The sequence below is a fragment of the Zootoca vivipara genome, chromosome 6 (assembly GCF_963506605.1).
Source record: "Zootoca vivipara chromosome 6, rZooViv1.1, whole genome shotgun sequence".
Lineage (NCBI taxonomy): Eukaryota > Metazoa > Chordata > Lepidosauria > Squamata > Lacertidae > Zootoca > Zootoca vivipara.
In genome coordinates this window covers 29,021,326-29,046,714 of record NC_083281.1, presented here as the reverse complement: position 1 = coordinate 29,046,714, position 25,389 = coordinate 29,021,326, and the positions used below count along the sequence as shown (strand labels likewise).

Genomic DNA, 25,389 nt, shown 5'->3' with positions numbered 1-25,389 from the left:
CTAGCGCTCCGGCTCCGGTTGGCTGGCGTTGCGCGCGCCGCCTGCCCATTCCTTTTGTGTATGCTGAGGGGAAAAGAGAGAACGCGAATGCGCGTGTCTGTCTTTCTCCCTCCTTCCCTCCCTCCCTGCCGGCGCGCGATTGGCCCGGCTTTCAATTGGGGGAATTCGGAGCGCTGCTGCGTGACGCGCGCGCGCCCGCTTTCTCTCCCGCTTCCCTCCCCGCCCCCTAACAACCCCCCCCGCCTCTCTCTCTCTCTCTGTCTCTCTCTCTCGGCGCGTGGGGCGGGCGGGGACTCGGGGAAGCGGGCGACCCTGCACAACCCAGCCCAGAGCAGAAGCCCCACCAAGGCTTCCCGACCCCAACCCCGGGGGCTGGAGGCAGGTAGCCAGGCAGCCCAACAGACCGACCAGCAACGGTGAGTGAGTGAGTGACTGACTGGCAAACAAGCCTAGGTAGGAAGCCGGTCTCGTTGTTCCCACCGGGGGCGGGCTGGGGGGCTTCCCCCTCTCGGCAGCCTGAAGGGTTCCCCTGGCCCCGGGGATGGTTGTTGCATAGCAGCCGAGTTTCCCGCTTGTGGGTCGGTGGGTAGGGTTTTCCAAAAGAAAAAAAGAGAGAGGTGTGCAGAGCTGAGGAGGGAAGGCAGGTCTTATTTTCATTGGGACTTTTGGGGGGGGGCAGAGGAGTTTCTTTTCCTCGCCTTTGTTTCTTCACTTCCCCACCCCCACCCCTTATACCCTCCCTTCCCTCTCCAAATAATTCAGACCCTCTTGAACCCAGCCTAGTTTCTGCGTTCTGAGAAACTCTGGTGGGGAGGGTCCCTACTCTGGAGGAAGTCGGCTTTCTTTGGAAACGGGGGAGGTTGGCTTTGAAACAAAAGTAAACTCGGATCCCAGGATAAGCCCCCCCCCTCTCCTGGAGGAATGTGGGTTTGCGTTAAGTCGGAAATGAACTTGGCTTTGAGGTTGGAGGGCCAGTGGTGGGCTGGTTTAGTATGTGAGGGAGAGAGGGAGGTGTTTTAGTGTTTTTCCTTTTAAAACCAGTATGCCTTGATCTGATGTTAGGGGGGTGCGGGTGAACTTTGCTACTAGGTCTCTGTAGTCTCTTGTTAGGTCTCAGTTCTAATAGCATCGAGATATGAAGAGGCCCACGTTTCCTGTGTGCAGGGGACAGGGGTATGGCATCAAAACTTCTGTTTCCTTGGTAATGACAGAGAGGCTGAGAAAATGCAGGGTGGGTTGGAAACCTTTCGCAATTTTGTAAATACTCTGTGCCTGGACTCTCGTGGGAGGTGGGGGTTCAACTCATCTTGAAGCTTGTTGTTGTTGTTGTTTAGTCATTTAGTTGTGTCCGACTCTTCATGACCCCATGTACCAGAGCATGCCAGGCACTCCTGTCTTCCACTGCCTCCCGCAGTTTGGTCAGACTCATGTTGGTAGCTTCGAGAACACTGTCCAACCATCTCGTCCTCTGTCGTCCCCTTCTCCTTGTGCCTTCCATCTTTCCCAACATCAGGGTCTTTTCCAGGGAGTCTTCTCTTCTCATGAGGTGGCCAAAGTATTGGAGCCTCAGCTTCACGATCTGTCCTTCCAGTGAGCACTCAGGGCTGATTTCCTTCAGAATGGATAGGTTTGATCTTCTTGCTGTCCATGGGACTCTCAAGAGTATGTACCGTATGTACATACATGTATGTACTGTAAATTCAATTGCTTAATTAACATCATGACATCTGGAGCTGTATACAGTATTTCCCTCCTCTATGCAAGGAAATCAATGCATATGACCCTTCCTCAAGTATGGCTTGTGTGGGGGAAAGTTGAAGATCCTATTTATATGTGGCAGCCTGAAGCAGCCTCTACATGTTGTGTTCATAGAATCATAGAATCATAGAGTTGGAAGAGACCACAAGGGCCATCCAGTCCAACCCCCTGCCAAGCAGGAAACACCATCAAAGCATTCTTGACATATGCCTGTCAAGCCTCTGCTTAAAGACCTCCAAAGAAGGAGACTCCACCACACTCCTTGGTAGCAAATTCCACTGCCGAACAGCTCTTACTGTCAGGAAGTTCTTCCTAATGTTTAGGTGGAATCTTCTTTCTTGTAGTTTGAATCCATTGCTCTGTGTCCGCTTCTCTGTTCTTCTTCAACACCTTTATTGGCATATATACATGTTGTGTTGAAACAATACTGGTACAGCAGTGACTGTATATGTTTGTGTTTGGGATTTCTCAAGACTGTGGGGACAGATCAGTGTTGTTGGAATCTACAGGTGTGGTGGCAGATCTTCTTGGTCTCTTGAGTTTTTTATCTGCCCAACAAAGGTTTTAGAAACACTGCAATTTTATTTGTAGCTGTAGAGCGTCTTTGGTCATCCAGAACCTCCAAAGGACTTACTGTATTTAAGTAAGTAGACCTTTTCCTAGCTTTTTCCTGGAGTCTGACAGTAGGTTAAAATATGACATTTTGAAGTCTCAGTTTCTCTTTGCAACAAAAGTATTTTTGGCTAAGAGATGGTCAGTTTTATGTCTAGACTAAGATCAGAACCTGGAAGGTTAGCACCTTGCTTACAACTAAAGCCAATTTAAATTTATTCGACAAAGGATATTGGATTGCTTCATGCTAGCCTGTGTCTATAGAAGCACTGCCTGGAAACTTCCTTCCTTTTGGTCTTGGTGTTTGTGCTTATGTAGTGCACAGCATGGAATCTAGGGGGTCAGCTGCTCTCGTTCCATCCATTACTTTATTATGGTGTCTCTGGGTTGAACTTCTGCTAATTTAATATCTTTGAGACAAATTCACATTACCGGTAGTGTCATTCTGGAATTCACTGTGGGCCTTTCTGTCTTCTCCCTTCTCATTTAAGTAGGTTGTTGATTATGCAGACACAGGCTACAGCCAAACTAGTTTGTCTTGAAGGCAAGTTGGGTTGTGCAAGACCTCAGCAAGGGGAGCGACAATGCAAAGTGTTGCACATGTTTTTGGCACTAGGCCTAAAGATGGGTAGAGGTGTGGATCATAATCCTACTGAGATGCATAAAGAGTAGCATCATGCTCTGTGTCCGCTTTGGGTTCACTTGCCTAAGATCAAATGCTGTGAAAATATGGGATTGATAGATATTGGGGGAAAGATGTAGAAAAGCTAGCCAAGTGACAAAGGAGCAGCACAAGGCAGTGGGTAAGGTAGTGTGTCTAGTTAGGTTTCTGGGTGTTTGTGCACCAAATATTGGGTAATATTAGGACATAGGTCACCAGTGCCTAAAGACCTTGCCTTGCATCTGTGGAATATGTATTCCACTCCTCCCCCTGCTGAATTTATGGTTGAAATAAGGCAGTAAATGTTTTTTAATGCCTAATTGTGGCATGGGGCTGATAGGTCGGGGGTTACAGATAGGGAAGAGAGAGTGAGAGACTTTCTCTGTTTTGCAAATGTGCTTATCGGCCCCAAAGGGTTAACAACCCATGTTTTAGGAAGACAACTTTATTTTGCTAAATTCAAGGAAATGTTGCTCTAGAGTAGGGTGGTCCAGTGTGCAGCCCTTGAGGCCTTTTTGGTGCCCCTCGGCAACATTGATGCCCCCCTCAGCCCTTGCACTGCCTTCACAAAGTCAGGTAAGCGAGGCCATGGGCACAAGGCAGTGTGTGGCCCGTGGGTTCTGTGTTGGAAGTACCCTTGCGGACCACTTGTTATGAAAAGTTGGGCAGCCCTGCTCTAGAATCCCATCATTCTTTTGGCTTGTATTTGATTTCACTCTCCACTCCCCAGAGCTTAAAACGAGCTCCTGGTTCAAGGCACGTTTTCACTGCTGATGGCCAGTGGAAGCATGCCTTGCTCCAGGAAAAAAGAAGCAGTTTCCAATGAATCCACTGCTAAAATGGATGTGTGGTGCTCCTTGCAAACGGACTGCAGTTTGAACTACCGTACCGGTAACACTCTGGACTTTGAAGTGTTGTACCGTAGTGACATCAGATGATTGACAAGTGGTCACCCTGGCTCACCTGTCAGATTTGGCCCACCAGCCGGAAGTGGTTCCCCACCCATGTGTTGCACCATAATGGTGACTTTTATTTTTACTTCCTGCCATGCTTCCTGTAAGGGGAAGAAGATAGCATATGGGCAAGAAAGTGGTGATTCCTGCGTGCTGTCTATAGTCTGGGTATCCCTACTGGTGGTGAATGGCAACAGGTTTAGATATGTGATTTAATAATGATGTGAAAGAAGCTTGTCTAGTTTTCTTATTTTAAGGAAGTTCTTGAGGGCAGGTGTCTAAATTAGAGGAATTAATGGATATGCAGTTACCGGTAGCTTCCCTCAAGGAAGGACTTCACATTAATGTAAAATGCATATTTGCAATTGATTTATAGCTTTGCCTCGGTCACAGGTCTGTTTACAATGGTGCAGTTAGTTCTATGACTTCAGGAATATAACTTCTGTGGGACTGCGCTGACAAGGTACTTGTTCACAATTGGGAGTGTAGAGGTGCCCTGATAAGATTTCAGTTCACAATTGTGTAGGTGTACTGTATGTGCCTGCAGTATTCAGGGATGCAGTCAAGTGCTACAGCAGCATGGCTGGGGTAAGACAAAGGGCCGCAAGTTAGACTGGAGACATGTTCAGGGATTTAAGAAAATCTCACATGCCTGGCTGCTGTGCGCAGTATGTATTGGCAACTAAGATATATTAGCTAGGTGCCAAATGGTTCCTTAAACCAAGGTTACAGTCACCAAAACTGAATGTTTATTTGCCATTTTGGGGCAAGATGGCTCTAAAGTCTTATTTTTCAAACTTTAGAGCCGTCTTGCCCCAAAATGGCAACTGTAACATTGGTTTAAGGAGCTATTTGGCACCTACCGGTAGCTTATATATCTGAGTTTCTAACACTGGTTCTGGCAACCTAGGTTTAAAGTGCATTTGACTCCTAGTTTTTGTATCTCAGTTTCTAACACTAGCTAGGAATTGGTTATATTTTTGCCGCTGGTATTCTTGGATCACATACAACACCCTAATACTGTAGTCAAAGTATTTTCTGTCAGAACGGAACAGAAACAGTGAATAGGTAGCTATGTTACAAAAAAGGATTTATTTGTCTCCAATCTGTACCTCAATGTTCTTTCCTGATGAAGTTTTGTAACTTGCAAACCTGCTCCCCACCCCCTAACAGACTACCAGAAGTTTGTCTGGCCAAATATGTTACCTTGCCTTTTACTCTTCTGATAGTAGACAGAATCTTCCTTGGGTTTTGTCTTTTTCACAAATAATTTTTTCGCTACACTTTGTCCCTTGGCTGGAGCAAGTGCCCTCCAGTTCATGGCTTTGCAAACTGGCCAAGTTTCCCACCTCAGATCTGATAATAGCCAAGTCTTCTAAGGCTGGGGAGCACAGAAAATGTAATCACTGCTTCTGTAACCACTGGTGCTATGTTTTCATTTTTGGGGATTCCAAGGGATTATTGCCAACCCTCATATTTTCTTTTGAATCCTTGTGCTGTGTGAATTTCATGTTTTGGGGTTGTTTTCCTCTTCTTCTTTACTTTTCAAAAGACTTACTTTTGGCCTTGGTTATGTATGTGTCTGTAGAGGATGGGGTGTGTTGGGAAAGGCTGGCCTATCAACCCTCAAAGAGAGATTTCTTTTGAGGTGCAGCTTCTAGCGTCTGGCCTCTTTAACGCCTCCAGACAGAGCGTGGTTACAAGCAGCAGCCAAGGATAATTTCAAAGCTGCGTTCCCTTGGCACTCATCCATCCCGCTGAAGTGACTTCTGCACACAGAGTGCTTGTGCTAATGCTGATGAGTGCCGGGCCTGTTTGTGGAGGTGTTAATGGGGAACCACCTAATAGGCACACTGAGAAAAATTGTCTCCCTTAGAAATGTCAGGACTTGAGATGGCTGTTTCTGAAAGAATTCAGACACTTCCCTTTTGTTTCCTTTCCTTTCTTTTTTTGGCTTCCATTGCCACATGATAGGAACCACATGGGTTGATCTTTTTTTTTTTTTTGGTTTTTCAAATATAGATCGTGAGCCTGTGTGTACCGAGAATTTTTCTCAATTGTATTGTGCGGTGACTAATTTTAGATGTTTGATAAATAAAACAATATGGTTTGGAATAGATTTAATGGAACCTTTGGTCTGATCCAGCAAGGTTCTTAATTCCAGCCCACTTCAGCAGAGAACTGTGGAGCTTTCAGGGAGAGGCAACATGGGGGGAAATAGAGTGTTCTTCAACTATGAATTGCCTGGCCTTGGTGGTTGTGCAGCAGCCGAGATGCCCCCTACCCCATTATCCTGAATGCCACAGTGGCTAAATACAGGTAGGTAGCCGTGTTGGTCTGAGTCGAAGCAAAATAAAAAAAAAATTTTCAGTAGCACCTTAAAGACCAACTAAGTTTATATTTTGGTATGAGCTTTCGTGTGCATGCACACTTCTTCAGATACACTAGAAACAGAAGTGTCAGACCCTATATATATACAGAGGGTGGTGGGGGTGGGTGGGAATGGGAGATGGGCTGATGGGAGTGGTAAACCTGTAGATGGGTGTTAATGGCTGCTGATGGCTGCAATTAGTCCTGGGCTGAGGTGCTAAAGAAAGCTTGATCATGCATAATGAGATAAGAATCCGATATCTCAATTCATCCCAGGTGCTTCCATGGTTTTAAGCTTGGTAATGATTTCCAATTCAGCAACTTCCCTTTCCAGTCTGTTCCTGAAATTTCTCTGTAATAAAACAGCTGCTTTGAGATCTTGTATAGAATCTCCCAGGACATTCTATACAAGATCTCAAAGCAGCTGTTTTATTACAGAGAAATTTCAGGAACAGACTGGAAAGGGAAGTTGCTGAATTGGAAATCATTACCAAGCTTAAAACCATGGAAGCACCTGGGATGAATTGAGATATCGGATTCTTATCTCATTATGCATGATCAAGCTTTCTTTAGCACCTCAGCCCAGGACTAATTGCAGCCATCAGCAGCCATTAACACCCATCTACAGGTTTACCACTCCCATCAGCCCATCTCCCATTCCCACCCACCCCCACCACCCTCTGTATATATATAGGGTCTGACACTTCTGTTTCTAGTGTATCTGAAGAAGTGTGCATGCACACGAAAGCTCATACCAAAATATAAACTTAGTTGGTCTTTAAGGTGCTACTGAAGGAAATTTTTTTATTTTACAGTGGCTAAAGATATACCTCTGTGGAGTCCAGAAGCAAGGCATGGGTGCAATGGCCCTTCTTATCCTTTTACTCTAGTAGTCAGTGCATGCTGCCTCTGAACCGTGAGGTTCCATTAACTACAATGACCAATAACTGCAGAGAACCTCTCCCTGAGTTTGCCTGATCCTCTTTTAAAGCCATCTTGAACCAGTGGCCATTGTCCTGCCTGGTAGAAGCAAACTGCACAAGATAGCCTGTGTGCACTGTACTTTCTTTCGTATATCCTAAATTGACTGGATGATCCTGAGTGTATTGGGAGGGAGGGGGGAAAATATATATCTCATTTTCCTTACCATGCATAACGTTTAAAGCTTCAAGTCCTATTCTTTCTCTTTATTAAAAAATGTCTTCAGATTTGTTAGCCTTTCCTTGTCGAAACAATCCTTTGATTATTTTGGGTACCCTTTCCCACATATTTTGCAGCTCTTGGGTTGGTGTAACTGAGACAGAGAGATGACATCACAATTGCCTCCGTGTGTGCATGTGTAGATACAGATAAAGCCCTGCTGAATCAGGCCAGATGTGATTATTCCCTGCAGCTGGTTCACAGAGGCATGGCTCTGGCAGTGGAGGTAGGACATGATCATCATGACTAGTAACCATTGATAGCCTTGTCCTCCATGAATGTGCCCAGTTCTAAATCATCCAAGTTGGCGGCCATTACTGCATATTGTACAAGTAAATTCATAGTTTAACTATATGTAGTAAGTAAATGAGTTTTTTTTATAGTATTCTCTAATTCTGTGAGCTCTGAACACACAAATGTGTGTGCACACACACACAAACATGGACATGGACATCATCAAGGGTGTCATCGTCTTAACAGATTAAAGGGCTTGGGGGGGATCAGAGGCCAGATGAATAAAATCGTATATCATAAACAAAAAATGAAGTGACTGAGGATCTTAGTGTGGTGCCTACCATGTCCCCAAAGAATGAATGAATTAAATGATGGTCTGCTATGCTTGGTGGGCCTTTGTTAGGTGACTTTTAAAATCTGTGTTCCCAGCCTTGTGCTCTGCAGATTTTTTTAGAGTACAACTCCCATCACACCTGATCACTCGTAATGCTGGTTGGGGCTGAGTAGGAATTGCAGTCCAAAGCATCTGCGGGGCACCAAGCTGGGGAAGGCTGCAGCAATTAAATTCTACAGTTAAATTGCCCAAGCCCTACCCCTGAACCCTAGTGGAACGCTAAAAACTTACACTGACATGGCTCAGTTGGTAGAGCATGAGACTCTTAATCTTAGGGTTGTAGGTTCAAGCCCCATGTTGGGCAAAAGATTCCTGTATTGCAGGCGGTTGGAGTAGAGATTACTCTTGTTATCCCTTCCAACTCTGCGATTTCTTTCTTTTTTAAATATTAGTGCTTATTGGGGTTTTTTGTGTTATAAAGTACTGTAAACATATAAACAGGGAATGGTAAATCCATTGTCTCCACTTTCCATTCATAGTTTTTTCCGCAGTTCGTTTAAGTTTTGGTGAGAGACATTTTTGTCATAGACATCTTGCAGGTGGGGGAAAGGGAATGGGAGTCAAATCTGCAATTCTACGGTATGATTTTAACTCATTGAAGAATGCATAGGGAACTACAATAAAAAAGGCACCTTTGGCACATTGGCACATTGGCACCAGTCACTGTTGACTTAGGGGCTTATATGAGGGTGTTAAGTTGCTGTATTTACAATAGCAGCCTTTCTCTATGAGTGGCATGTGTGCATTGTTGCTATGTGATTGTTGCTGAATTGCTGTGGTTTAAGAAGTGATTGTTGGCAGTGATCCAGTCCATGGAAGTTGTGCAACATGTCCTTGTGAAGATTTGAAGAGGTGTTAGCCCAGGTGACTTTGGAGGCTGCATCCTGTTCTTTAACTTTAAGACTATGGCGAGAGATACCGTACTCCTTGAAGCTTATAGCAATTCATGGTTCAAGCTGTGTTAGATCATAATCTACAGGTAGGGCACCATATTTCTTTTTAATATGGTGGGAAGGCTGCATATGCAAATGGCAGGGGGTTTGAAACCCAAGTGCCAGCCAGGGCTTCCTTTCTCCAGTGAGCACTTATTCCAGAATTTCTAGCCCTTTAAGAAAAACTAGGCACTAACAGTTGCACCTTGGCAACCCGTGGGTTGTCTAAGCAACAGAACGCGAAGTCGCCTGTTCGCTAGGGAAGTGTGGAGCTACAGCAAGACTTCTGTACCTCCCCCTGTGGGATAATGAATAAACTAAGCAGCAAAGAATTGACTTCTTGAATAGAAAGTATAAAAGACCCTGAGTAGTGAGTTGGTTCTGGAAGGGGGTTCTTTTAGTGCTATTCCTGTTGTTCCGTGATGTGCTGTGTGCCATGGGTGCAATTGAATTATTCTTTATTAGTCGGTCAGTTTAGTCTCTGTGCAGTGCATTAATTTGAAGGGAGAGCTCTGGAATGATTGGCAAATGGCATGATTCGGTATGGAAAACTGTTCTGCTGCCTGTTGGAAGTACTGACTGCTGGTAGTGATTAACTCCCATTCCCGTTCTGTACACGTTGCACATTCCTGACCCCATTCTCTCTGTCTCCCCCCCTCCCTTGTTTCCTCATCCTACTTTGCACTAGCAGCTTTCCACTTCCTGTTTAAATTGGCTGTGTGCTGTTGGTTTCAAGTGGCGATGTTGCATTGCTGTGTGAAAATGCCAGGTTTTGCCTCTATGCTTTTTACTTCTGTTCTGTCATACGTGCTGGTTCTAACTTGACCTCTCTCTTCACCCTCCCCGATTCATTGCAGAAACTCCATGGAGACTGGGACCAAAAAAGCACTGCACTCCAAGAATTAAGGACGACCCCTCTGATCTAGCTGAGGAAACAGAGCTGCACAGGTGGGCATCCTTAAATTCACGTTTGCTTGCATTTTCCAATATCTTTCCAATCGCAGTTCATACAGTTATAGATCCCCTCCTTCTTTGGGCATGGCAGTTGTAGGTGACCATTTCTCTGCACTGCCCATGGTCTCTCATTATGAAGTACTCCCTTTTCCCAGATGAACTGGGGCAGAACCCAGAAGCCAACTCTGGACAAGGGAATGGTTATGGTATCAAGGGAGGACAAAGCTCCCTTTGCTTCTGTTGTCTTTCCCAACAGTCAACTCCTCTTAACGTGAAGCGTAAAAATCCCATTTCTATATGCCAGGAAGCCCATGTCAGAGAATGCAGATGTCCTTGTATGTGGGTGTAGACCTGCGTTTGGGGATTTGGGCCCTTATGCATTCAGCTGGAGGGGAAGCAGTGCCAACCTAGGTGCTGTGATACCCTTACAAGTCTTGTAGCTTTTTGTGGTGATGCTAGCAATCATGCCAGCTTGCTTAGGATATCTAAGCAGCTCACTTCCCCAGATATTCAAGACGTTGTTTTGCACTGAACACTAATCGCTAGGGAACATCACAGCCTTGTAAATAATTATTCAGGAGCATTCATCCATCCCTGGCTCAGTTTGCCTGTGTTTCTTCGGCTGCCACAGTGCTGTCTCGGGTGTCAGTCTCTGCACTTTAAAGCTGGGATTGTCCAGTAACACAGCCCAAGGCATGTAATAATTTCTGTCTTCTGGCCTTTAAGAGCCAATGCTCTGGGGGGAATTGGCACTGTTTAGTTAGAACAGATGAGCTTCCTTCTCATGCGTCATTGTTGGTGACATTTGTACATGTCTTATATACATGATGTATATAAAAGGTGTTTGCGTTTGGAACTGAATGTTTACATATTTCTGAACGTATTGTTCAAGGAAAGTACTTTAGTAGGTGAACTACTCCCATGTGTATGGACATTATAGGAATGTCCACATTCAGTAAAGGTATGTGATGTCCAGGCAAGGCTGCTGCAACTTTCTCTCTCCATAATTTTTGGAAGATATCATTGACTCAGTGTACTCTGTATGCTGGAAGCAACTTCTAGCCATATATATATATATACACACAGTATAATGTCCATTCTTCTACATCATTGACAAAACAGCTACAGTAATTAGAGGTGGAGCAGGTTTGTTAAACAGAAATAATTGCCACCTATTCTTGTCATATACGCAGATGTCTTCTTGAAAAACAGAAGATGCTGATTATCTTTGTTCTTCACCATATGCACTTCATTCATAACAAGCTGTGCTGACTGCCTTTACCCTTCTGATTTTTATTCAGGAAGAGTCATCAATTTATTTTATGTGACAAATTTATAGGCTGCCTCATAGACCATGCCCTCACAAAGTGGTAAGCACAGAAACAATAAGAAACACAACAAATGAGATGAATTATTATGAAGCAGCACCTAGGCCCAATGAAACCTGTATTTCAGTGTGTGTGTGTGTGTGTGTGTGTGTGTGTGTGTGTGTAGAGCTTGAAAGCACAGCTGAAGAACACATTAAGAAAAGGCAGCCTGGAAAAGAGATGTTAAGTTCCACTTGAAAGCCTGCACTGAAGGCAGTGTGTGTAATTCGCTCAGAAGGGAATTCCGTAACCATGAGGCCACCACTGAAAAGACCCCGTCTCTTGTGGCTGGCAACCTAATTGCTCATACTGGTGGGCACATGACCAGGACCTCCATAGCTGATTTTAGTGAATGAGCAGGGTCATATAGCCAGGTCTCAAGTTGTTAAGGGCTTGAAAAGGTCGGCACCAGCACTTTGAATTGGGGCCCATAAATGCTCTGAGGGGAGCTTTAAAAATGGATTTTAACATAGGAATTATAATCATTGTGAACCTTGCGATTGTAGGTGCAGTTACATTTATCCAGCGCTGAAAGCCAGGTGGTTTTGACCTACCAATGCAGCCTTGGATCAAATTAGACTGGAAGCTTATAAGGAAAACCAGAGATTTAGCTGTTTCCTCTTTAGTATAGGCATCTCACACCTTTGGAGAGTTGAGAGGTGCTGCTCTTGATGAAATAAGTGAGTAGCCTAGCATCTAAACAGTTCCAGCTCATTGAGGAATTGAAAAGGCTCTTAGACATGCCTGGATAACATTATAAACTGGCACAGCAGCAGCTAATATTTTCCCCACTTCAGATTTCTAGCCTGAGGAAGAGGTCTCTGCAGTAAGTAATGCTGTACAGCATTTTAAACTAGTTTTATTTATATATAAATAAAGTTGGGCCAACTTAAGATCACATCCTGTTTGCTTTGGAGGGAAACACTGAATCTTCGGGGTGACATCATCTTCACCTCCTGAGGCAAGGTTAATCTTGGTCTGAACTCAATAAGGAGGCTTCAGCATTTGCACCCTCTGCATAATTTTAGACTGTGCCAGAAATTATGACTCTGTGGTTTTTGTGCTTTCCATGTAATGGAATCGCACAGATTCTGTGAAAGGAAGAAGCCTTGTAAATATTGCATTACGTGTCATATAATGGAATTGCTGTTGGGGATGCATGGTGCTTTACAGAGCTGCAGTAAACCAGATTCTTTTGCTCCAGTTGTGTACAGTTCAAAGGTGGGCAAGAGAGGGGAGGAAGAGGACTGGAATGAGCAGCAAGTTTGTGAATAAACAGAGTTATGCATGTGCTGATTGCTAGTACCGGTATTAGAGACTCAGTGGCAGGAAGAACATAAATGTTCTCTGGATCTTGTGAACATGAGTGGGTTGAGTGCTTTTGGCACTAGTGTCTCGCTTGTGGGCTTCCCATAAGCATCTGGCCTGTGAGAACAGGATGCTGAACTAAATGGGAATCACCAGAGTTCCTTCCTAAGCTTTGATCTCTCCATGTTACAGTATCTCCAGAAGGCCTGGCTTGGCTTAGAACATAAAGGTGGATGGTGCAGATACTCAGCATAGTTTTGCTTCTACCTTCCCTTTTCAGGAAGCCTTGCCTAGTGAAAGAAAAATACCTTCCTTACTGACAAAGCTGATAAGATCTCATTCCTGTGGTGGATTAACAACCTCCCATGTACAGTATGGGCCCTAGCTTCTCACACCCTGATCAGAAATGTGCAGTGCGATTCTTGATAGAACAGGATCACAGGGGCGATGCAGTCTTGGCCTGGAGCTGCCTTTACTTCAGAACCTGTTTCTTTAGTAGTAGTCCAGGGAGTGGGGGGTGGTCAGTACTCAAGTTTCAAGTTGCCAGCTGGAAAATTGCTTTATTTGGCAATGTCCTGTGCATTCCACAGTGAGGATGTGTTTGATACACAGACTTTTGAAAGAGGCAGCTCTGTGCTGAGCTGTTTCAGTTTTGGTGCTTCAGGCCCTCCCCTCTTCTAGTTACTGACTGAAGCCAATTGGCTATGTGTTTTTATTTTAGTCTCAGCCCCTCTTTGCCAAATTCAGCCAGGTTTTGGAAAGCACATACTTCAGTTGCTGCCCTTCATCTTTTCCCTTAAACGGGAAGCTTCCTTCTGAAGTCTAGCCAGTTTCTGAACTTGCCTTCATTTTAGTTGAGAGTGAAGTACCCCATACTCGAAAAATGCAGACTAGGCAGGTTTGGCCAATAAGTTCAACAGGCAAAGAGGTGCATCTATTGCTCAGTACTAGCTATGAGCTTGTGAATACGCTGCTTGTGATGGTTGGACTAATCTGCAGAGATCCCAAAGAGGGTTTGACAGGGAAGGGGTGGGGAAGTGTAGTTAGACAAGCTGAGCCATAAGGATGGTGTGAAATGGAGCTGATGAGTTACAGGAAAGAACTTTTGAAGCATCTCTGGAAAGTTTGTTCATCTGATGCTGGAGCTACTGAAGGCAAAAAAGGAAGAGGGTAGCACCAGTGTGAATTTTAAAGAGGTGAAACTCCCAAGGTGCAGAAAGCAATTTATTGAATGTGCTTTCCAGTTTGACCAAGCCGTGGCTCTATTTTAATGGCTCTTTCATTATTAATGTACAGCACTGGTTAATGAGCAGCCCATAACTTGTTCTGTGAGGTTGGTTGCTTCTATAATGTGACTTCTGGTTCCTATATCTTCAGTCTAACAGGAGCTGGCTACAAATTCCAGGGGAAAATAGTTCCTGGTGAAGAGATGGCCTGATTGTGTGGGGAGAGGCCCTTTGAGGGTAGTTTATTTAGATTGGAGTGGAAGTGTCCTTCTGCACTTGATGTAGAAGCCTAGCTCATTATCTTTACCTTCAAATCAATGACCTCTTGTTTTGTTTAAAGCTCTCTGAAGGAAGACTCAGTAGAAATGCATTTCCCAGGACCTGGAGCTTCTCCTATGTCTTGGTCTCTGAGTCCTAAACCTCTGTTTCCCCACCCCACACCCCACCCCATGAACAGACACTGGTAGCTGGATCAGGATCCTGGAGCTTTCCCCATGAAAACCTGCTTTTAAAGCTGAAGCACAACAAATGGCAATTCAGGTTTTCTGTGGGTTGCTGCTTGCTCCGATTCAGCTTTAAAGAGTGGGTTTTCACAGGGAAATCTCTGGGGCAAAAAGACAAAGAAACAGAGCTTTAAAGTATGGGCTATGCCTGGAAAGTGCAGAGGAAGGTAAGTGTGAATAAGCCCAAGGATAATATTTGATTCTTGCTCTACTAGCAATTTCACAAGCCAGGATTGTGTAGCAGGAGGTTAGGTAGCTGCAGCTGCTCCCACTGGTTCCTCCCTGTTGTCCAGCCCCTTACCTCAACTGCTGTGCGGCACACCACCTGCTAGCCAATGGCAACCTTACTTTGAATCAAGGCATGACTTTAACCTTGCTTACTATTCATGGTTTGGAGCCCAGGTCACATGGCATGGCAAGGCAGAGACTCTAGCTTGTTGGCAGCCATGGGGAAAAGAGCACTGCAGGAACTTTTGAATAACATGCTCCAGCAAGCTACTTATTTGTGTTAAACCGTATTTCCAGAATACAATAATGTGCATCGGGAAAGGGGCCATTGAGCTGATCAGGCAGCTTTTTAAAACATTGGCTTTCTTTTATTTGGGGGTGTGTGTTGCAGGGTAGGATGAATCCTCCATGTTGGTGTCAGGCTTGAGAAGTGTCTCCGGATTGCAGTGTTCTTGTACTACCCTGTTTGCTTCCGCTTAGGCTACTGAAACTGCTCCAATTCACTGCACTGCTTTAGATGGTTCAGGTCCCAAGAAGGCTGCCTAGAAAATGCCCCAGTGAATTCATTTCTGCTGCATTTGTTTTGCAACGACAAACTGTGTCATTCATACTGAATGACCTGACGTAGGCATCCTAATGGTGACGTTGGTCTCTGCAGCCACTGTGGGCGCTGTAACTCTCCAACGGTTTGATGTTACCCCTGAAGGTGCACTCTTCCTTTGTCTCCCAAGGCAGACGGATGCCAAGAAATGGAGCCGTTGGTTTTGCTAAAAGCTGTTATTATTTGCTGACTGGAAATCATGGCAGCTGTTATCGTAAAAGCCATTGTGTAAAATATATGCCTTTTGTTACCAGCAAGCACACTACTTATCTGTGTTTGCATACTGGTTTTGAGTCACTTGGATACTTTTCTACCAGTTGTGCAATACCTCCTACCTTCACATATTAATAGTTGGGTTAGAAAGGAGAGCCACAGTTTAAGCCTTCTCATACCCAAACCTTCCTATCAAAAAGCTGGTCTATACCTTTTACAACTAAGGGTGACTCCCTACAGGGAGCCAGCCCCCATCATCCTAACATCCACCTTGCCAAGCACAGGGAGCAGCAGTGGGTCTGAAGCAGCCGGGGGGGGGGAGAGAGACTCGGAGGGAGAGAGCAGCCAGCATGCAGAACGATGGGAAAGTGCAGGGGAGGAGAGAAGTAGGCAAGGGCTCCAGGATGCTGGAGAGCCCTTCCACCGCTTTGGCCAGGAGGAGGCTGAGAGGGCATCGCTCCTTCCAGCGCAAGAGTTAAGGAGAGCACCATGACGCAGGTCAAGGGGGAGGCGTTTTGGGGTGTCCCAACTACTGTGCTGGCGTAGGAACAGTCGTACGCCATTGCCGGATTCTGGTTCGGACTGAGAGGTCATGTTTTAAGCTATCTCCGCACTGTAAATACTATGCACAATAAAAGTATTTAAAGACAAACTGGACTCAAGCGGAGTTACTCTAGGGTAGCCACGACGACCCTCTGAAAGTACAGAACAATATCACTGCAACAAAGATGGAAGTTTTCCAACATGGTTGCGGGCTACATCACGACGGAGCTTGTTTGCCTTTTCTGTGAAGTTTTTCACGTCAAAGTGTGTTGGGAATGAACATGCACACATGAAGGCAAAAGCAGCTACACACCAAATCCCATTTCCTAATCTGTTGTGTTTGACTAAGTGACATAAGAACGCTCCTTTTTCTTCCCAAATGCAGCAAGAAGCCCTTGAGTGAGCCTCTTGCTTTGGAACAGCTCAGTGAATCCGGAAGGGTCAGCTCTTCCCTGAAGGTTTTCATTAGGGTTGCCTATTTATGGTGCGGGTGGCGCTGTGGTCTAAACCACTGAGCCTAGGGCTTGCCGATCGAAGGTCAGCGGTTCGAATCCCTGCGATGGGGTGAGCTCCCATTGCTCGGTCCCAGCTCCTGCCAACCTAGTAGCTCAAAAGCATGTCAAAGTGCAAGTAGATAAATAGGTACCGCTCCAGCGGGAAGGTAAACGGCGTTTCTGTGCGCTGCTCTGGTTTCGCCAGAAGCGGTTTAGTCATGCTGGCCACATGACCCGGAAGCTGTCAGGGGTCCTTTACGTGTGACTCATTTCCTTCCTCCTTATATCACCCTGGAACATCTCTTACAGGAATCTCTTGGGCCATTTCCTTGTTCCTCCTTAGCTGTTGCCAGTTGGCACTGCTCCAAGGCACCTGTTGCGCTGCACAGGGTGTGGGCAGGTAGCAGAATAGGTAACCAAAGCAGGCTACTTCTCTTACTTATAGGTATGGAATGTGCTGCTCCGCGTTGCACTCCCCCAAGCCCTTTTCTGCCCCGTTACCCGAGATTCTGCAATCAGGTAGATTATTACAGTATAATAATTTTTAGCCTTCATCCTTGGGTCTCAGGGCAGCTTGCAACAATTAACACAGGTTTAAAACAGTTTAAACAACTTGCAGCCACAGAAATAAGGTGGGTGCTAAAAGCATACATTGCAAGTGTCAAAAGCCAGGGTGAAGAGGATCTCTGCAACCCAAACACTGAGATATGTGAAGTGGCTGGTAGCTGGAGGCCCAAGGGCCTAATATTGGAAACCCAAGGATGGACAAGGTGCATGGAAAAGGCTGCGGCAAGCGGACTCGCACCTGTTTCCATCCATCCCTCCTCCCTCAAGTGTTGCAAATAGCAACAGTTGTGGACTAAGGTTATATGTATGCAAAACATGGCTTTTGACACTTTAAATGAAGCAGCTCTGGGGTATGGAGAAAGGAGGCTTTAGCAGCATTATTTTAAGAATAAGTGCATTGTGGTCAGAGCATGATAGTATCTGGGAGAACCCAGATTCAAGTCGCCATTCAATTATGGAGCTCCGTGGGAGGAGAGGCATGTAGACTGTTTTTAAGTTTCCCAGGAACATAGGAAACTGCCTTATGCCTAGTCAAGACCTTGCTCAGAATTGTCTCCTTGGACTGGAAGCAGTTCTCCAGCATTTCTGTCAGGGGGCATTCCCAGCCCTGCCTGCAGATGCTGCAACTGAGCTACACCACACCTTCTCCCAGGGCAGGATGAAAGCTTAACATATATATTTTTTTCTTTTTTTACTTGATAGCTGCCAAGCTTAATCCTTCTGTGTTTCCTTGGTTTTGGGGGGGAGGGAGTGCAAGCAAAAAAAGAATTCTGCTATCCTATTTATTGCTGTCTGCCACTTGTCCTAACTTCTTTCCCCTCCCAGGTGCATATGTTTGCCATGTTATGTTGCTATGCCTACCACCCACTCCCACGTTCTCCTTTCCTGTGGACACCTCTCATTTGGCAGGTGTGCGGTTTGGTTTTTGCTGCACTGAGACTTCTCATGCAGCTGCAGAGACAGGAAGATGCTGTTACTGTTAGTTGCTTTGTCTCACGGTGCTACGTCTTTCCATACTTGTGCTTGCTGCAAGCAGATCGCCTTGTGTGTAACAAATGGCTGGGCTGGGCTCTGGATGTGAACTTCCCCCTGCTTTCAGAACCTTACCCCTGTATATGTAGACATGAAAGGTTGGGGGGCAAGGTGGGAACAGGAAATGCATTTTCTTGTAAGCATCCAAGCAAAAGCTAAGCGTTGTGAACATCAAGAGGCTGATCAGATAATCAAACCGGCATTAAATGGTTTTCGAGCGAAGATGATCCTTGCTTTTAGGTGATGGATGCATGGGTTGTAAATGGCTAATGGCAGGGAATGCCTCTCAAAATGATGCTTGTAAGCTGCAGTTTGTACTTGCATTAAAATTAGTTTCTGTTTTTTGTCCCCAAAAAAACCTGCTGATACTTTAATTGGGGCACCTTTTTTAGCCCATCAAAATGTTTGTGCATTAAAAAAAACCAAAATCTGTTAACCTGATGAATGAGCATTGCTGTACTCATTCTACCTTCTGCTGCTTCCAACAGGTCACTATCTTCTGTTTCCCTTGCTGCTGCTGCTGCTGCTGCTGCTGCCGCCGCCACCCTTCAGCCCAGCTGCACCATGGATAGATGATCCTGGCCCTGCCTCAGCCATGCTGCAGTTGCGTGGCCGCTACCTGCTGCTCTTCCTAGGGGTGCAGCTGGTGGTGATGGCTCTGCTGTACCACGATGGCTACCGCAAGCGTGTTGCCTATTTCCTGGGCATCTTCTACAAGGGGGGCACATTGACTATATTGTCCAGCCTACACAACATTTCGCTGCCAGGGGACGTCTACGCCAACCTCAGCCTGATTCCCCGGCCCCCTCTGCCCCCAGAGGAACTTCCTTACTGTCCAGAGGCATCTCCTTTCCTTGGTAAGGGTTTCTCTATTCTTGATCCTGGTTCTGGCAAGGAATGGGATTTGGAGTCAGCCCTCAGATTTGAATGGTGCTGGGCTGGCGTAGTCACAGAAGCCATAATGTATTGTTTCATTGAACCAGCGAGCCATCTGGAAAGGTTTTGGTGGCATGTGAAAGGCAAAAATGAGCATGAAACAGTGAAGTAAATTCTGAGCAAGCTTTTGGGTCAATGTTTGTGTGTATCTTACTAGTTCTGAGACTAAAGAGTTCAGTGTAATTCAAAAGCTTGCATCTTGTTTACACCGCTCTTTGGCCCTGGGAAAGAAGACACAAATTCTGGAAGTATAGTACAACAATAGTGATTTTTAAATAGAGTTGCCTAGTGATGAGAGACCCCCCAAAAAACAGACTTGAGGATTGTGGGCCCATTGTAGAAGTGATCTTCCATTAAGCCGTGAAGTGCTCTGTGGAATGAGAGAAGTGGTTCTCTCTCCTCGACCCATGCCCCCTTTCTTGTCCAGTGTGACTAGTGAAAGCATAGTGATAACTCAGTTCATAGAGCATGAGACTCAATCTCAGGGTCGTGGGTTTGAGGCCCCATCTTGGGCAAAAAAAAAATCTTGCATTGCAGGTGGTTGGACTAGATGACTCACATGGTCCCTTCCAACTCTACAAGTCTATGATTCTTTAAAGTTTGCAGGAATGGAGCGGGTGGAGAAAAATAAGAATCCTGGAACTGTCTAGGAGGCTGATGCTCATTTTAATCTAAAATGAAAATGTTTTGAGGTGTTCTCCTCTGAGAACTATGGGTCACATTGGCTCTTAGCCTGCACTCTGCTGACTACCTAGGTGGTGGAGATTGTTTGCCTTACCCCTGTCTCTGCTCGCCTGCAGGAGGCCCCATTCGGGTGACTTTCCCCACAGGGCTGTCTCTGGATGACATTGTGCGGAAGAATCCCCTTGTGAGCAAAGGGGGACGCTACCATCCGCCCGACTGTGATGCAGTCCACAAAACAGCCGTCATCATCCCCCACCGCAACCGAGAGCAACACCTCAAGTACCTGCTCTACTACCTGCACCCTTTCCTGCAGCGGCAGCAGCTAACCTATGGCATCTACATCATCCATCAGGTGCGTTGCCACAGCCGTGTGTGAGCTGGGCAGGGCAGGAGGTTTGAATAATAATAATTATTATAATTATTATGGTAATAATATTTTTATTATTTATACCGCACCCATATCGCTGGGTTTCCCCAGCCACTCTGGGTGGCTCCCAACAGAAGAGTTTCCGTGGCTGCTGCCTGTCCCTGCATTAATGTGTGGCCTCTCTCTCTCCTTAGGAGAGTTGGGAATAGAGGCAATAGCTCTCTTTATTGTTAATGGAGGAGTACCCAGTGAAGGCAGGTGGGCAGGCAAAGCTTTTTTCAGCACTAAGCCTCAGTAGGGGGCAGTGGGTAGCGCTCGGATTGCTGCAGAGAGGGAAAGCTGTAGTTCCTTCCGAAAAGTGCAGTGAATCATGCTTTCTGCTGAGCTGAGTCTGATCTCTGGAGAGGTGGGGAAGAGTCAGGCACAAGGAAAGGGACCCTAGCAACAGTACTACGGAGTGGAGTGGGGTGGAGCTGAGACTGGGTATGGGGAGCGGGCAGGGACCAACCAGCACCAAGCGGTTTGAGCTCACTGGATTCCTTGGAGGGGGAAGAGATAAGGTGAGGAACCTCGGACATAGATGAATGAGTCCCCACTGGAGCATGCCCAAGCCAAGTTAGAAATGGAGTAGGTAGTTCTGGAGGAGCTGTCAAATGCAAGAATGCCAGAAGTCAGCGTAGAGGAAGTATACTATTTTAATGTAGCGCCTAGTGGTGACTGTCCTGGATGTGAGAGTTTAGCACTTTAGGGGAGCTACTTCACACACAACACACACACACAACTCTGGTATAAATGCCACCCATCTCTTTCTCAGGCTGAGAACTACACTTTTAACCGGGCCAAACTCTTGAATGTGGGCTTCAAGGAAGCTATGAAAGACGAGGACTGGGACTGTATGTTCTTCCACGATGTGGACCTTATCCCCGAAGATGACCGCAATGTGTACACCTGTGACCGTTTCCCCAAGCATGTGGCTGTTGCCATGGACAAGTTTGGCTACAAGTAAGCTTATTGGATTTGGGTCTGTTTCCATGAATGCTTCTCTACCCCTCCCAACACCCTTTCCTTCTTAAAATAGAGATGCCCGGTCTCCCTTCTGAAAACAAAATCACCAAAATCACACTGATAACAACTGCCTACTTGTGTGTTTCTAGGCTGTTTTCTAGATGGAGATATGGGGAGTGTGCTGGAAGAGTTAGAATGTTAGACTAGAACCAGAGAAACTTGGGTTCAAATATTCACTAAGCCATGAGGCTTACTGATGGGACCTTGAAGCAGTCATCTTCCCTCAGCCTACTTTGCAAGACTGATGTGAGGTTAAAGCAGGGGAAGAGTCAAATAATGCTGTTTTGAGCTTGGCGGAAGGGCAGCTGCCTTACAGGTGGGAGTTGATAGAGAAAAGCTTTCTGCATACAGCAGCTCAGCTGTAGGGGAAAGTCGAAAGCCTAGGCAGGACCAGTGTTAGAAGCTCAGATGTATAAGCTAGGTGCCAAATGGCTCCTTAAACCAAGGTTGCAGTTGCCAAAATGGAATGTCTAGTTGCCATTTTGGGGCAAGACAGCTCTGAAGTCTTATTTTTCAAATGATGGGCTGACTGTGATTATCAGTTTAACACCTGGCTAGTTCAGATGACAACCTTGAGCTAGGTTAAGAACTTTGAGGACTTAAAGAAGACAAGTCATTTTATCCAGGGACAGTCTACATCAGGCACCCCCAAACTGGGCAACTCCCATTATCCCTGGCTAAAAGGACCAGTGGTCAGGGATGATGGAATTGTAGTCCAAAACATCTGGAGGGCTGAAGTTCGGGGATGCCTGGTCTACATAAATACTGGCTTACTCCTACCTCTTTTACTTAATGGTGACATGGACCATTCATAGCGTAAGAATATTCTTCACAACTGTGAGCAGGGCAGTGGGGTGGGGTAAGTGAAGACAAGTGACAACAATTACGTAACTATAATGTTTTTCACTGCTCCTGCTCAGGCTACACAGAAAAAGCATTTTGGTTCCTGACATTCATTCTGACTATGCAGATATAAAATATAACTGATAGAATTGTACAGGATAATGGTATTAGGGTGTGAAAACAGTCAAGATCCAATTATCCCCAGTCATGCACCTCCAGATGCTGGAGGTGTCAGGCACCTTCACTTGGTTGCAAGTGGCCAATAGCCAGGTGCAAAATGCACCTGGAACCTGTCTAATTTTGATCACTGGACAGAACCCTGCTCTAGAAATGGTCCTCCTGAAATGCAGTGTACTGCTGCCCTTAAAAACCCTAAAATGATATGCATGCTTCATGCAGTGAAGAGAGTGAGGTCCTCTCTATTAGCTGCCATTTGACTCCTCTCCCAGAACTCTCCCTCAAGTCATTCCACGTGAATTGGTACCTGAATTTATTGCTTTTCCTTTTCCTTCCACATTCCTTTTTCCTTTCATGTTATATCTATTGGTCTGTAAGCCTGTGGGCAGAACCTGTGCTTGTGAATGTAATATTCACATAGTAATATTAGATGCCCATATTTCTGTGCCAGCTGAGGTCCTATGTGTTTGCTATAGAGATTCATATATGCATGGTACTAGCTGGTGGGCTATGTGTAAATAAATGTCCTCTTAAATTCTTGCAGGCTTCCATACAAGTCCTACTTTGGAGGGGTTTCTGCACTCAGTCCAGAGCAATACATGAAGATGAATGGCTTTCCCAACAACTATTGGGGCTGGGGCGGTGAAGATGACGACATTGCAGTCAGGTAAAGATTCTACTGGCAGAAATGGTACTTGATGCTAGAAAAGGAGGTGGCTCCAGTTCCATCCGTTCAGCATAAAGCCCAGCAGCTTTATGGGGATTAGGCAACTCTATACACCAAGGTTTAAGGTGGCATGGCTGAGGATGGGACCCTAGGAGTCCTAGCTCTCAAACCTTCCCCCATGTATTGTCCTAGAGTTTGTGTCGGAGCATAGGAAATCTTGGCAAGGAGGGATTGGGCAAGCTCGGGTAGGAATCCTGGGTAGGAATCCAGGATTGTTTTATTCTGTTCTTGCTGTTGTCCAAGGGTGGAGCAAGGGTGAGGAGCCATGAGTGGCATAGTGCAGACTTGAAGGCACTGAAGCACTGCATTGCTTGGGTGTGTAATTGTAGCACTTGTGCCTCTGCTGAAACCCCATGGGCACTCATGCTAATGCTACATTGTCAATCACCTTCTCTGCAGGGTAGCGCTGAGTGGGATGGTTATCGCTCGCCCATCTACTCAGTACGGCCGCTACCGTATGATCAAGCATGGACACGACAAGGGCAATGAGCAGAACCCTAAGAGGTGAGTAGAGGAGGGGACTACTTGGGGCAGAAATGTGGCCTGAACCAATTGCAAATGGATTGCTGTCTTCTAAATTAGGTGGTTAAATGTAATTGTATGTAGCTACTCTGCATCCTCCTTAATGCACCCTGCCAAATCCTCTGGACCAGGGTGAATGCCCACCACAGATAATATGACGGATAAGTCATATTATCCCAGAGAATAGTCATATTTAGATATTTTGTGCTTGAGGGAGTGAAGCCTCCGGCAGTGGCCAAGATTGAGTGGAGGCATGGAATGTTCAGTTGTTTCAATGGTTTGCAGTCCAGTTTCTGTGAGAGAAAGGATGGTTGTCATTATGGCTGGCCTAAAGATATTGCACAAGGGTAAACAAAGAACTGGTAAGAAGAGAACTGGATAGCTTTTCCCAATCCATTTGTAAAACCCAGGCCCCCACCATTACTAACCAGGGCTGTTGGTCCTCACTGCCCACTCTTGAGTTGCCATATCACAAGGATAAAGTGAGAGTAGAAACTGTACAATTGGTAGAAACTGCATGTCCTCAAACCTTCCTTCCTTGCTAGTTATACACATCCCTTCCTGCTTGTAGGCTGTATGTGTAGTCTTGCCGCTTTCCTATTTCCTGCTTGGCATGTTTTTTCAACTCAGTCGGTCTGCCACCTATTATCCTCCAGTCCCTACTTTTTCAAGCATTCTCCTTCTTTCCTTTTCTCCTCCCCACCTGCCACATATAGCTGCTCCTGATCTTAAGCTGCGAAGTTTCTTCTGAGCACCCACTTCATCATTGTGAGTGGTTTGTATTTTTCGGCAGGTATAGGCATGGGTGTTTGCAACTGTTTTTCCCGTTATTGATGAACATGACACTGCCCTCCTCGCCTTGTTACAAAACATTGACCACACCATACCATTTCATTGCTGGAAATCTGTGTAAAAAGAATACATAAGCTTCTCCTAACCTGCAAATCCAAGGAGCTGCACTTTGGGCGGGGAGGTGGTAGGAGAAGGGCTTGAGTTCTCGCGCTTGACTCTGTGAATTCGTCTTACAGATTTAACTTGCTGGCCAAGACGAGGAGAACATGGAAGCAGGATGGCATGAACACACTGGAGTACCAGCTGCTTTCCAAGAAACTCCACCCCCTCTACACAAATATCACTGTCTTCATTGGCACTGAAAAGGGAATGCGCCATTCCATGTGATGCACTAGCCACAGAGTGGCCTGGGGACAGGAGCCCCACCCTGCCACTTCTCTGGGACCAAGGAAACCAAAGAATCCACAGGGAGATGGACAGCCCTGAGCATTGTGATCATCATGTGCTGACTGTCGTGTCCAGCAAGGTGCTAGGGGTACTGCGTACCAGGGACTGGATGGGGACTCCACACAAAGACCCCCCCTCCCCTGGAGCATTTCTCTCTTGAGGCCTGGATGCTGTCTGACTTTACAGGACTCCGTTTGTGGGATGCCTTTCATACCTTGGTTGAAGGAGTGGCACGGTAGCTTGAGCAGAAAACCAGGATTGTGCTTTGCAAGTCTGAACCTCTGCAGCTGCTGTGCCATGGTTTGTCTTTCTTATTAAAGTGCAATTTATTTTAAAGCGTGTGGCCAAGTAGCAGTTTCTCTTATGGAGCAAGAGCCTAAAAGGGAAGCTGTTGGCAGCCATCTCTCCTGGGCGAGTTGTGCTCTTCGCCAGGAAGGCAAGAGAGGAGCTGTATGAGGGCCAGAGCTGATTGGCATGTCAACACACTAGCGCTGGGATGGCCCAGGCAGGTAGCAACGAGTTGTGCTGGGAGACATGGTGGGCTTATAGGCGTACTATCGGCAGTGTCTAAGGAGATGTGACAAAACGCCAAGCTAGCTTGTTGCAAAGGCAGTTAATCTGAAGAGGTCCCTTCTGTTCACCCTCTTCATGTGCTGCAGAAAGGATTGTGGCTGGGTTT

At 46.0% G+C, this 25,389-nt stretch overlaps 1 protein-coding gene across 2 annotated transcripts; it reads left to right on the top strand.

The window, feature by feature from the left end:
• The first annotated feature begins 244 nt into the window (after positions 1-244).
• On the top strand, positions 245-25,046 carry LOC118087362 (beta-1,4-galactosyltransferase 3). 2 transcript variants are annotated; one of them, XM_035119933.2, is made up of 9 exons: positions 245-416; positions 7,632-7,780; positions 9,972-10,062; positions 18,639-19,007; positions 19,887-20,122; positions 20,952-21,139; positions 22,767-22,889; positions 23,349-23,453; positions 24,500-25,046. In XM_035119933.2, the coding sequence occupies exons 4-9, from the start codon at positions 18,746-18,748 to the stop codon at positions 24,648-24,650; spliced, it is 1,065 nt and encodes a 354-aa protein (XP_034975824.1). In that variant the 5' UTR covers positions 245-416; positions 7,632-7,780; positions 9,972-10,062; positions 18,639-18,745; the 3' UTR covers positions 24,651-25,046. The 2 variants fall into 2 exon arrangements, with proteins under 2 accessions (XP_034975824.1, XP_034975822.1); XM_035119931.2 differs by lacking the exon at positions 7,632-7,780.
• The last annotated feature ends 343 nt before the right edge of the window (positions 25,047-25,389 follow it).